At 34.4% G+C, this 13358-nt stretch overlaps 2 protein-coding genes across 4 annotated transcripts in view; one reads left to right on the top strand and one right to left on the bottom strand.

Annotated features, from left to right (window-relative positions):
* Ergic2 (ERGIC and golgi 2) overlaps nt 1-4853 on the top strand; it is a 39783-nt gene extending 34930 nt beyond the window's left edge. For 2 of the 3 annotated variants that reach the window (XM_023716023.1, XM_023716030.1), the window contains exons 12-15: nt 1921-2018; nt 3742-3904; nt 4409-4491; nt 4654-4853. In XM_023716023.1, the coding sequence (XP_023571791.1) occupies nt 1921-2018; nt 3742-3904; nt 4409-4491; nt 4654-4716 (407 nt within the window). In that variant the 3' untranslated portion in view covers nt 4717-4853. The remainder of the gene's footprint in view (nt 1-1920; nt 2019-3741; nt 3905-4408; nt 4492-4653) is intronic. The other variant, XM_023716037.1, reaches the window with a different exon arrangement.
* A 5998-nt stretch (nt 4854-10851) lies between these two features.
* Nucleotides 10852-13358, bottom strand: part of Far2 (fatty acyl-CoA reductase 2) — a 182235-nt gene continuing 179728 nt past the window's right edge. The window contains exons 11-12 of the mRNA XM_004623738.2: nt 12357-12484; nt 10852-11543 (exon numbers count right to left, since the gene is read on the bottom strand). Coding sequence (XP_004623795.1) covers nt 11381-11543; nt 12357-12484 — 291 coding nt within the window. The 3' untranslated portion in view covers nt 10852-11380. The remainder of the gene's footprint in view (nt 11544-12356; nt 12485-13358) is intronic.

The following is a 13358-nucleotide window of genomic DNA, read 5'->3' as shown; positions in this document are numbered from 1 at the left end:
TCTTTAAAGGATCTTTTTCTACTTGATGCCAGTCCAAATATTGTAGTTACTTAAATTCAGCAAAATAACCCAATGTAGTCCAGTAGTCCATAATAGTGAGTTACCAGCACAACTAGTAATTGTCCAGAGTTGTTGATTTGAGCCTTTTACAGCTCAGCATATTAACATAGCTTTACTTTTTATATCTCATGTTTACACTTTTATGCTGGATGGTTAAGACCAAGTTAAAGCAAGCTGTATAGAACTAAAACTGTAACTTTTGCTATCTGATAAGGGCAGTCAAATCCCCTCAGGATTTACCCTAGACTCATATACAGCACCTTGTGGATCTTCTGTCAGTATCAGCCATGTGTATGAGTCATGGCTATTGCTTGACCAATTTGCTCTCTGTGAAAGCCTGAGAGAATTTTTTCTCCCTAGGTGACTCTCCTTGGGCACACTATGCATCGTCTATCACTTTCCTCTGTGGACCCATAATCTTAATCAGAAAATTTAGGACACCACTGAGTTACAGGATGTCACAGCAGAGGTTCTCTTATGTCCTGGTTCTTCAATGACCCTGAAGGGCTAGGGCCAAAATATTGGCTATCTTTTTAGCCCATCTATCTGTCTAATTTTTGATCTGCAAACTTTAGTTTAGTTGTTTAACATCCAGAAGAGAAGCTTACAGATATTATTATCCTATAACAGAGGCAGTTAAGCTTTTTTTTTTTTTTTCTTTATTTTTTTGGTGGAACTAGAGATTGAACTCAGACCCTTGTGCTTGCCAGAGAAGTGCTTATTCTTCTGAGCCATCTCCCTGCCCCAAGGTGGTGAAGCTTAACATCACTATCTGTCTGAATATCACATACCTTAGATATAAAATGAAACTGCTATTTTCCAACAACCATGGATGTTCTAAAATTTAAATCCCTATAGAATGTTAAAAAACAATAACACATTTTGTACACAGATAGTTAGAAATCAAACCATATTCAACATTGTAGTAGTACAATCCTGCTACATTTTATTTTTCTTGCCCCTTGTTTACCTCTATTACCTTTTTAAAAATTTATTTTAAAGAGTATAGCAATAATTGATACAACATTAGAAGCAGTATGCCTTTAGAAGACCAAAATGACAAGTATTTTAAGCATAGTTTTAATAAATAATAGATAATTTTAAATTCTTCTGTCTACATACACTTTCTTTTCAGCAGTGCCATATATATTTTTAGTTCAAATGTAATGATATCCATTGCTTGCCTAATTAGATCTTTAGGCATATCTAATTCTAGTATTCTCATAATATGTAGACTTAGAGAATGAAGAAATTGTGAATTATGTGATCTCTTGCTTTTCTAAAATTAATCAGTAAGTGGTACTATATTGCTGCTTGTAGTTTGTATAAACCTAGAGAAGCCTTGTGACTACAAAAAGGACCCTTTTGATTACGACATAATCATTGATTGGCTTGTTTAGTTATCTTCTGTTTTAGTATTACTTCTTTATCCAAAATCTAGCTATTTCAGTTTTGGTTCATTAGTATAGCTTAAGGTAATAAAAGGTGAAAATCGTGATGGTTATATTGTGATAATTATTTTACTTTTATTAGTCTCTGTACCATAAAGAAATGCTACCTTTATTTTTCCATGTTTTTTATAGAGGTGATAATAGATTATATGGACTGTTTCAACTAAATTAATGGTTTTTTTAATGTCTTGTATGTGATCCTGTGTGTTTGTGGGTGCTATGAACTTGTTTTATTGGGTAAAAATGTATTATTTTCATTAGGTTTTTTTTAGTTGTTTTTTATTTTAGTTGGAAAATTAAGTCAAATGTAATAATAAATTTCAAGTTTAATGAGAAATATATATAATGATATATTTGGTAGTTTTATTGCTACTAGATTGGTGAAAAAAACGTTTTGTTTTTGTTTTAGACAACCAGATGTTCCAATATTTTATTACAGTTGTGCCAACAAAACTACATACATATAAAATTTCAGCAGACACACATCAGTTTTCTGTGACAGAAAGAGTAAGTTGAAACTTGTAAAAGTTTGTTTTTGTAAGCATTTTATAGTCTTCTGTATGAGATAAGGTTGGAGTTTTAGTTGATATCCTTCCCCATTTTAAAATTTGTAGATGTTTTGAAATGAATTAACATTTTTATTTAAAGCTATAAATAATTCCAAAATGGACATTTGTGTTTCTGGAGCAAGAAAAGAATGTGTGTGTGTGTGTGTGTGTGTGTGTGTGTGTGTGTGTTTTTTAAATACAAGTGTTTTCACTTAAAACAATATTAATTTTGTATCATGTTTTCTCATATATAAGTGTTCATATATAAGTGTTTTTCTCAATATAAGTGTTCTTAATCCACAAGTTGATTTTCTTTTTCTTTTTTTTTTTTTTTTCTGTTTCTTTTTTATGTACTTAGTACAGGGTCTGCAGGTTCTATAGGGTCTCACTACACTTATTGGACTCATAGTGATCCTCCTGTTTTCAGCCTTCCAAGCACTGGGATTACAGGTGCCTGCCAACACGCCCATTCTCAGTTGCCTTTTCAGTGTGCCCAAGGGGTGTGGCCAGCACAACACACTGGGAATCAAGCCTCCCAGTCTACCTAAGCAGGCGCTTTAATCCACTGAGCTGGCTGGCTGGCCGGCCCTTATTTTCTTATTTCTATGTTACTAATTTTTTAGTAAATGTTTCTAACGAGGAGCATGCACGATGATTGTAGATCAACCTGAAGATTTAGAGAGCTTGCTCCTTATGTAATGCTTTGTATTCATCTCATGAGTATTTATTTTTTTTTTCTGGAAGCAGGGATTGAACTCTGGCCCTTGCGCTTGGCAGGGAAGCGCTTATTCCACTGAGCCATCTTCCCAGCCCCCTCATCTCATGAGTATTTAGCAACCATCTTGAGAGGCTGGCTTTGTGAATAATACTGGTAGTGAGGAGCAGAGTTTTGTTTAGCAGATTTATTTACTCTGGTGTAATATTTTCTTTTAGTGTTTATGAATGGTAAATATTTAAATATTGGTATGCAGAAGATACCAAAACTTTGTTTCAAGGCAAATGTTCGTGCTTTTTAAAATTTACTTTCTTCTCTATATAGTTTTCTTTTGATGTATTTTATAACCTACTATGATCAGGTCTTCAGTAGTTACAGAATACTCACCTTTTGCCAGGGAGATAGTTGAGTGGCTTAAGCACTTGTCTGGCAGACACAAGGTCCTCAGTTCTCTCCTGGTACCAAAAAAACCAATATTCCCCACTTTTTGTAATTGAGTATTGTTTTTATGGGTGAAGTATTATCTTTTCAAATAGTTAAAGGACAAAAAATAAGTATATATAGTGGTATATGTTTGTATATATATGTACATCCACTTTTTACAAAACTAAAGTGTACGTAAGAACATACTCAACTTCTTAACATTGTGTAGGGAGACAATATTTCTCACCTGTGAGATTGACAAACACTGCAAGACAATATGCACAGTTGGCAAGGCTTTGAGGAAAACAAGTACATGCATACAGCTATGCATTTGATCTTTGAGGGATGTGCTTTTATTGATAGAATGACTGAAATAGTTGTATTTCACTTAAAGAATGAAATATTGGGTTGGTAAATAGAAGAATAAAGGAGCAAAGAGAGCAAAGGCTGACCTTCACTGGTGAAGGAGCCCAAAGTTACAGCCTTTTATAACCTAGATGCTGGATACTAAAACAACTTCTGTACTCTGATATCCTTCTTTTAGGAGCGAATCATCAACCATGCTGCAGGCAGCCATGGAGTCTCGGGAATATTTATGAAATACGACCTCAGTTCTCTCATGGTGACAGTTACTGAGGAGCATATGCCTTTCTGGCAGTTTTTTGTAAGACTCTGTGGTATTATTGGAGGAATCTTCTCAACAACAGGTTAGTATTTATTTCATTATTTTCTGTCAGTTTATCACACTTAAGATATTTCTACTGAAAGGAGGCAAAAAGAAATGCACATAATGTAATGAATTTTACATTATTCAATGATTTAAGGGTAATTATGTGGTGAGCTACAATGTGCTGAATAAACAAAAAAATTATAGGGAGAAGGTTATTTATATACATTTTTAGAATTTTTTTAACCATTTTTTTAAGCAAATGAATTGCTTTTCTTAATATAGTTTTTTGTTGCTTCATTTACATTCACAAATTCTTACAGGAAGACTGAAAAGATTGTGTTGAGGTTATGACTTACATAATTTTATGGTTTTTGAAAAGAAATTAATTCATTTTTCATCTATTTTGATTGTTGGAAGTTAATAATAGAAACTATTTTGCTTTCTTCCCTTTTCCTTATTCCTTTATAGTTAGTTGGGTTTTTTTATTCTTACATAAAAATCTCAAAAATAATTAAGAGCATAAACTTATTGTTTATTACAGGCATGTTACATGGAATTGGAAAATTTATCGTAGAAATTATTTGCTGTCGTTTCAGACTTGGAGCCTATAAACCTGTACATTCTGTAAGTGACATTGCATACATAGTGCTTATCTCTAAATAAGAGTATCATTAAGTCTAATTAGTTGCTGTTGGTGCCTGGAAAGAATTTCCCTAAATATAACCTTGTGTTTAAAGGAAATTGTGTGAAGAATAAAACTAAGACTTTGGTTTTTTTCCCCTCCAGGTCCCCTTTGAGGATGGGCACACAGACAACCACTTACCTCTTTTAGAAAATAATACACATTAGTACCTCCTGAGTGGAGAGAAACTGTTTGCCTGAGACACAAAACCTTTTTTAATAATAAAATATTGTGCAATATATTCAAAGGAACAATATGAATGAGAACCTGGAAAACAGTTATTTAAAAAGAAAATTGGAAAAAGGAAAAAAAAAACAAACTGAAATCCTGTAAATGTTGTGTCTGTTACAAAAGTCCTAGAGGAAATTATGGAGCTAGTAGTAATAAGTTCATCTGGAGGATTGTTCCAAGAAGATGCTTGCTGCTTCCTCAGCAAATGGACTGTCAGAGTCAGACCCTGCTGCTTCATAACAGAAAGCTGAAGGAAGGAGGGGAGCCCACATCTAAAGAAAAGAGCATTGATAAGTGCAAATGTTTGCGTCCTTTTGTTTTAAAAGATATGATGTAAGAATAAAATATGTAAAACATATGGAAAACTAGTCTAGACTTTAAAAACCTGTGATCAGGTATTAATAAAGGAAATAGGGACTAGTCCCTGTGTTATAGCCATATTGATGTTAAGCCATATTGATGAGACCATTTATCTAGTGCTTTGATCTTAGGAATGGAAATGTTTTTCCTTGGATTCAGGGTATTGGCTTTCTAACTGTTCAAGACAGGCTCTTGGGCAGTGTGTCAGTGCTATGATATGTAATACAGGTGTTGCATGCAGATTGTGTAGTGAGGAGAGAAAGCACATTTCTAAAGCAAGCTGAGTATCCTCATCTGATCATTATGTTATTGATATTCTTTGAGGATCATAGGTTGAGCAATAAAAAGATCCACTTCGGTGGAAAGGAACAATCAGTTGTAAAATATTAAGAAAAATGCAGTATTTTTACATATGATGAGTGGGAACAGGGTAACCTAAGTGATATAAAAAATGCGAGCCAAATTTTAAGTGTAAGATGTCAGGTATGAGGTGCCATATTACAGTGTCCGTTAAACTATAAAGCTGAATTATGAAAGAATACGGCATTCAGGATGTTCTGAATGTGACTGGTGAATTAGGTTGTATTCTAATTTTCATAAAGTTTTAGGGTTGGGCTTAAATTACAGAATATAAAAGATTAAAATAATGAGAGGAAACTGCCATTAAAAACTATTTGTAATACTTATGCCAGTATCAGTTTTCATTTTGTTTTATTAATCCCCTAAGTTTAAATCATTCAGGGAAATAAGGAATGAAGAATCCAGATAGTAGTGAAACTAAAAGATTAGCTTTGAGTCCTTAATGAGTAATAAGACTAAACAACTAGATTTGAAATGGTAGTTTTAGAATCAAGTCTGATGAGTTGGACCTGTGATCTCAGCACTGGGAGACTGAGGCAGGAGGATCACTATTTGAGCTCAGCCTGGAAAACTTAGAGCTTGTCTCAAAAAAGTAAAAGAAAAAGATTTGAGGCTTGGTTTCAGTGCCCATTATCAAGGGAAAAATAGCTTAGAGAATGGCATATTGCAATTTATAGTTTTTTAAAAGATGATATTATATCACTCTACATAGATATAAAATACTAAAATAATATTAAGATAATACTAAAGACAAGAATTCATGACCCAGTGGCTTTGTGATAATTCTTTAGAATGGTGTTTTGCATAAAATAGACACATCCTTCTTTAAAATGTTCAGTATCATTGAGAACCATGCATTAACTGATGAAGGTGACAGACACAACATGCATGTTTCCAAAGATTTTTTAATTCAGGAAATTCTAGTTACCGAGTCCTATTACCGAGTCCTCTCGAGATTTTATGTATTTTTTTCAAATACTGTCCAACAAAGTTGGATAGAAACTAATAGAACATTTCTGAAGTTTTAATTAAAAAGAATTGTTAGTTTTTTAGCTATTTCAGACTAAATGTTTCTTCTGAATTCCTAAATTCATTTCAGGTTTTTTTTTAAATAAAAGAAGAGTACCAATTTAAAATTACTCTCAGGATTATAACAAATATACATTAAAAATAATTTAAATTTATTTTGATACATTTTTTTTTTGTGTGTGTGTGTGTGGAACCAGGAATTGAACTCAGGCCCTTGTGCTTGCCAGGGAAGCACTTATTCCACTGAGCCATCTCTCCAGCCCCATGATTTTTAATACCATGTTTTCTAAATGCCATGTTAAAATTCTGGTGAAATTTATCCCATTGAAGTTGACCATAAAGGAATTTCTTTAAAGCAAAGTCTTGCTTTGCTATTGATTTCCGTTTCAAATGTTGAGGAAACTTCTATCTGAAAACCTAAAGTTTATAATGTCACCATTTTGGCTGGTCCTGAAAAAATTAAAAACTCTTCCAGCTTTGTGCACAATGAAATATAACCATGAATTAAGTTTGTTTGGAGGTTCTGGCCTCCTGAATGTCTCTTTTCCATTGTTGAAAGTCCTTGATGGCTCTGTGTGTGCCCTCTCCCTATGCCTGAGGGTCTCCAGCTGGATTCCCCCTTCAACGTTGAATACACTGTCCTTTTCATTAGAATATTCATATTGTCTATGTGTATATGTTCCAGCCACATATTTTAAAAACTTATTTGTAGTTTATTTTTAAACTGTTTACATACATTGGCCTATATAAACAATTATAAATATTTGAAGGGAGTAATTTACTGCTGCAATTTTTGTATACTTCAAACTACCTCTTAGGAAAAGTTTAGCTGAGTATTCATTAGAATTACAAAATTATTTCTAACTCTCAGTTTAGGTAATATATACTTTTTAAACAGCTTTTTTAAAATAGAAATCTTGTATTTATATAATTAGTATCTAAATCTCTAATCTTTAGTTTTAACTATGGAACTTGTAAAGAAATTATTAAGAGCTAATATTTTAATAGCTTAGAGTTCTACTGTGTATCTTTTTATGTTATGGGTAACCTATACTTTTCCTTCTATTCTGAGCTGTAGCAAATTTTCAGCAAGCCAAAGTGAGCCAACCATCAGAACACTATCAGAGTAAAAATGACAGCACACCATTTGTTTACAGCTTATAATTTAAAGAAACCTTGGATTAATTGTCTGGTGCTCCTTTACTGTTATGTTAGGAGCAAAATATCCTTTTTTCCCTTTTCTTAAGTATTTCTTGAGTGATGAAATCACCTTGCATTATTTTAAGAGTAGGAAATAAGACTGGTTTGGATTCTGTTTTTTTTTTTTTTTTTTTCTTTTTGTAGCATTTTAAGGAGGGAAAAGAACATATAAAACATTAGTGTCTCAACCAAAAAATTAGAACTCTAAATAAAATAACAAGTTATAAAATATTTTCTTAGTTATTTTAATCCTGATAGAAAATTAAGATCATGTTACCCCAAAGCAGCCTCAGTTCCTCTTAAACTTTATTCTCAGAGAAAAACCAAGAGTCTTTAAATACCATTTGATTATGCTTGCTTTTCCTTCAAATAGAGCTAAATTGCTTTGTGGGATTGGATTTTATACTTTTTAAAGATGAAAGATAAAAATTGAGCAGTTGACTGAAGTATGCCTATAAACTTTTATACAGAGTTAAATACAAAGAAGATTACAATTAGTAAAACATTTAGTTTTGTTTCAAAGTTCCTAACACCATTGGGTGTTTAACAAAAATAATTAAACTCAAACTTTCAAATATTGTAGCTCATTTATGTGATCTTATGTAATTAAATGTAAACTTATTTAAAAATGAGAAGGCACAGGGAAAATACTGAAAGCTCTTTAGTAAAGCAGCTCTTACACAACAATTCATGTAAGTGTAATAAACTGTGACTCCTTTGTATTTATCAGGCCATTATACAGGTCACTTTGTTGTTTATATTTGCCTTTTTTTGTTTGTTTTTTGAGCTGCCAGACCCAAGCCCTTGAGCGTATCTCCAAGTCAACCTTTTATTTCTGTTTTTTTCTAAAACTACCCAAGTTTTCCAGTTTCACCTCTCTCCACCCATATGCAGTTCAGTTACAATAAATAGGGTACACCTAAGGTGTGCCTGTGTTGGAAGGAAGGACGTTCCTATTTTAATTGAATTCCACCTAAGTGTCTTTTGCTGAACCTCACAGGGCATTTCTCACACACTTATACTAAAACCAGCAATTGCTTATGTTAATTTTTATAAATATTTTTTAAAATAATCTAAGCAATGAGCATTTTTTTATCCTTGTGCTTATTACCATACAGAATTACATACATTCCTAGACAATAGAAGAGCAATTTTCAACAAGTAGCCATGTGGGAATTTGGCTAAAATTTAAAATTATTCATGTTTTTGCAAACTTTAGGTTGATTTCTATATATGTTCTGAGATACACTATTTGGATGTTAGACTTGACTACTTCAAGATTCTACTGATACAAATGAAGTGTTAACTGGAGGTTAGGTTAGTATAAATTGATGAGAAGTTTTTTCTGATTGTTGCTCATCTGCCTCAATTTTTTCTAGTTAATAGCCTTAAGCATTGACGGTCTTCTCTGTAACATTTGGTACTGTATCAAATGTGAATGCAGAATGTGGGCATTGTCAAGACTTTCTTAAGTATGGGTACTTTTTCCTGTACACTTCATCTCTTCAATGAAGATTATTTCCCATAGCTTAGTATATATTAGGCATTCACATAACTGTTATTTCTATTATTAAATGCTAGGGACTTCTTTGATACAGATTGCTACTTTCAGTGCTTTATCATAACAAGACAACCTTATGTTGTGTCTCCAATACCACAAACACTTGTGTAAACGTAACCATTATTGATGTCAGGAAATAGTGAAGCATTACATACCTACATGTTTGCATTCATCTGCTAGTCATTCCTGTGATTTGATTTTGTTGAAAGAGGTCTTTGAAAGATTGCATTTTTCCTGGGGAGGGGGCTGATGGGGAGATGTGTAGTAGTCAAATGTTAAAAAAGACAACACTCCAAGGGGAAGATTTCTAATTCAAAATTTATTTAATCAAAAGTCAAAATGTTATCAATGGAGTTAATGAATTGATCAAACATACAATAATCAAAAGATAGTAAATTGTTAGAGCTGTTTATCCAATCTCATTGAATATCAATTTCATAATTTTATCCTACCCATAGTTTATAACTGCTGTGTCTCTGAAGTATCATGCAGACATCTCAGGGCACAGTCAGCAGTGCTTGCTCAGAGCAGAGTTTTCTGCCATGGAAGGTGGTCCCCAGAGTTTAGATTATGTGGGAAACTCACTTCCCAGAAGGGTTTCCCCCAAATACCTCAGTGAAACTCAGGAGACTCTCAAGGAAATACTCACCTGCCCAAAGGGCTTTGTATACGTTTTGAGTATCAGTAGTTCTAAATAGCATAAACATAACTCTATTCTGTGTTAATAATTTATACCTGTAATTGTCAACTGGTTGTATAATAATAACATTAATTGCTTGGGTCCCAGATACTATGTCTGAATAATATTACATGTTTTTAGCACAAAGAAATGTGATCCAACATGCACTGATCTCAAAATCTGAGAAAAGTTGGAATAACAATGATTAGTATGGGAATTTGAAAACTCTATAAAGTTTTTACTACTTTGTAATATTTGGAAAATATTTTAAGGAAAAATAACCCTCTTAAAACTTAGCTAATGAAGTCTGCTTTTCTACTGTACATTGTATTATACAGTTAACATGCAGTTAGAATGGTCAAAACACTTCTGTGATCTTTTTCACTTTATAGAAGACTAAAACTAGAATTTAAGTTTTTAATGTGAAATTTTGCTTTCTTTAATGGGAAAGATCAGGTGCCTGGGTTTTTTTTGTTTTGATTTTTGTTTTGTTTTTTTTTTTTTTTGTATGAGCTTTTCCCTCCCCAGTTAGCCACTCTAGCTGAGGCCTCATTAAGATAAGCTTAAATATAAGGGCTTCAAAAACTTTAATGAATAAGAATATAATTCTCAAGATTGTCAGGAAAGCTATAATCCCAAAACTTTGGGAGGCTGAGGCAGGAGAATTTTTATGAGTTCAAGACCAGCCTGAACTACTTTGTACGACCCTGTCTCCAAGAAAATAAAGATTATCAGGAAAATTAGTGATTAAGAAGATGTCAAATAAAAGTTGTTGCACTGTGAAAAGCCATTGATAATTTACTTAAAAGTATAAGCTAGAGTTCCCAATGCAAATGTTTTAAGTCTTCATACTATACCTATTATTTACACTACTTACTCATGGACTGAAGTGCATGTAGTTAAAAATGGTAAATGTGAACCCACTTTTCTAATCCATGGTAGGATTTAGATATTTCCTGTGGCAGTGGTTTCTCACAGTCTTTGTGAAGATGTTGAGAACATTATTCTTGTTCTTGATTTCCAGGGCTGTGATGTCATTTCTACCTTTTTTTAAAGTTCATTTTGGCTTTTACCCTGTCTCCATGTTTAGAGTTGAATTCATTGTCTTTAAAAAAAAAAAGCTAAATGAGGATAATAGTAGCACTTTCATGTTTAATATGCAGAGTACAGTGGCAGGAAGTCATCTGGAAGTGACCTTTTCATAAAATATGTATAGGTAGAGGTGGGCTTACGACTTACTTTCATGGAAATAAACAGAATGTACTGTTGAGAAATAGGGCTGAATACATAGCATGTATGTGCCATTATATAGCGTGAGCATGCTCCTTGTTACTTCCTAATTTTAAGAACCACAGTTCACTGTTTTAGAGGTATCCAAGGGGGCCAGACACAAGGTGACCACTGCACATTCTTAGAGCTTGAGTGTGCTGGACGCCCTGAAGTAAGACAGGAACTTGGAGCAGAAGCTAACAATGAAGACCCAGACATTCCGTGCCATCTGCCATCGTGCAATGAGCAGGCGCCAGATGATAAGAAAGAGGGCGATGTTAAAGAGGTAGTGAATGTTTCGGAGCCTGGGGACAGACAAATAAGCAGAGTTAAAATAGTACCAAACACGTGCCTGCCTTGCCTGGAGCATACATGTGTCTTCCTGGCTATGAGCAGCAGATCCTGATACTGCCTTTACTCAAGAGTGTGCTGACTGCATGGCCTTTGTGGTTTCTGAATTCCACCACATTTCCTAAGTTTTTCTCCTGTTTCTACTTGAAACTATTTAACACATTATTAGCATAATTGCTTTAAAAATACACTCTGCTCTCAATACCACATTGTGAATTTTGCAGGTAGTTCACTAGCATGAATTCTAGTTACCTGCTTTTCAGATCTGTATTGGCAGTATGCTTTTCCATGCTTATTTCTGCACTATAGACTTCTCTTGTACCAGAATTACTACCCACGTGCTATAATTTTTCATCCCTCAGGAGTTATGAGTCAAAGAAATGTAAAAAGAATTGAAAGTGGGTTACTGACACGCACATCATCTTCTCCAAGGTTCTGTAGTAAGACCAGGTCTCCTGTCATTTGGGTAGTCTTTATATTGCATCATGGGAGAGTGGTAGAAAAACAAATTTGTGTTCAAAACTGGCTCCTTCCTTACTTCCTTACATGGACAAGTTCCTTGGTTTCTTTGAGACTTTTGTGATAAAAATATAACAAAACCAGTGCTTGCCCCTGGAGCAGGGAATTGTAAATGTGATGCAGGACAGCACAGAATGTAGGACTGTACCAAGTGTCTAAGAATTCATTGCCCCTTACATTACACTAGTTTCATGCCTGCTATGAAGTCAGATTCATAATCAGTGTTCATAAGCATTAACCATGTTTACCTTCTTAAGTGTTGCCTGGCCTCAGGGACCCCTGCCATGTCCTCTTTCAGCAAGTACTTCTTCACCCCCAGGACGTAGTTCTCGATGTACTCTAGCCAGTTGAGCTGGCGCACATCAAAATTGAACATCTGCAAAGGAAGAGGACATAGGCTGCTGGGGTGGCCTTGTAGGAACGCCACTGATCCCCTGGGGAAGTTTCACAGAAATTGGGGCATTCAGCATGGGAGACATAAGTTGGATGCTGCCAAAGCAGATTATGGGATCTTATTTCTTGAAGTGCTAATAATACACGTTACTCTGCATACAAACATTGGGGGACCAGGGAGATGGCTCAGTAGAGTAAGTGCTTCCTTGGCAAGCGCAAAGGCCTGAGTTCAATTCCCAGTTCCACCAAAAAAAACCCCAAAACAAAACAAAACAAAACAAAACAAAACAAAACAAAACAAAAAACGGGCCTTACGAAGTCTGAGGAAAACTTAAGGGACCTGCTGTTACTTCCTCTGGTAACAGTCTGCAGTTGGCTGGGTCTACATTCTCAAGTACACAAGGAACAACTACTTTAAAAATGTTAGTGGCCAAAATGAATTATCTTTCCCATTCCTCTATAGTGCCTTCCCTGAAGCCTACCATCATCTGCTACCCACACCTCCTTCTCCTAGCTTAAGCTTTGTAAGCAACGCCTTGAGGGGTGGGAAGCAGGATTTGTTCCTAAAGTGAGTGAAGGACAGAGGGCCGCAGAGGGAGGAGGAGGAGGGCACAGAGAGGAGGGGTTGCCTCAGTGGGGTAGGGAAAATGTTTAACTTTGCTCTTCCATGATTACAAATGCATCCTCTGGGTCTCTGGTTTGTTACTGAATAGCTAAAGTAAAAGAACTGCGTTTGATGTTTTTTTTCTTTGGCCTGGGTATATTTTGCATTTATTACTATTACTTATTCATGTATGTAATTCACATATTCCAGGTTTTACACTGTTTCATGTTCTTCAGGTAGATTTCAATGAAGT

This window comes from Octodon degus, unplaced genomic scaffold (assembly GCF_000260255.1).
Source record: "Octodon degus isolate 3935 unplaced genomic scaffold, OctDeg1.0 scaffold00004, whole genome shotgun sequence".
NCBI classification, from domain to species: domain Eukaryota; kingdom Metazoa; phylum Chordata; class Mammalia; order Rodentia; family Octodontidae; genus Octodon; species Octodon degus.
The sequence above is the reverse complement of the archived record's forward strand: the minus strand, read 5'-3'. Positions and strand labels throughout refer to the sequence as shown.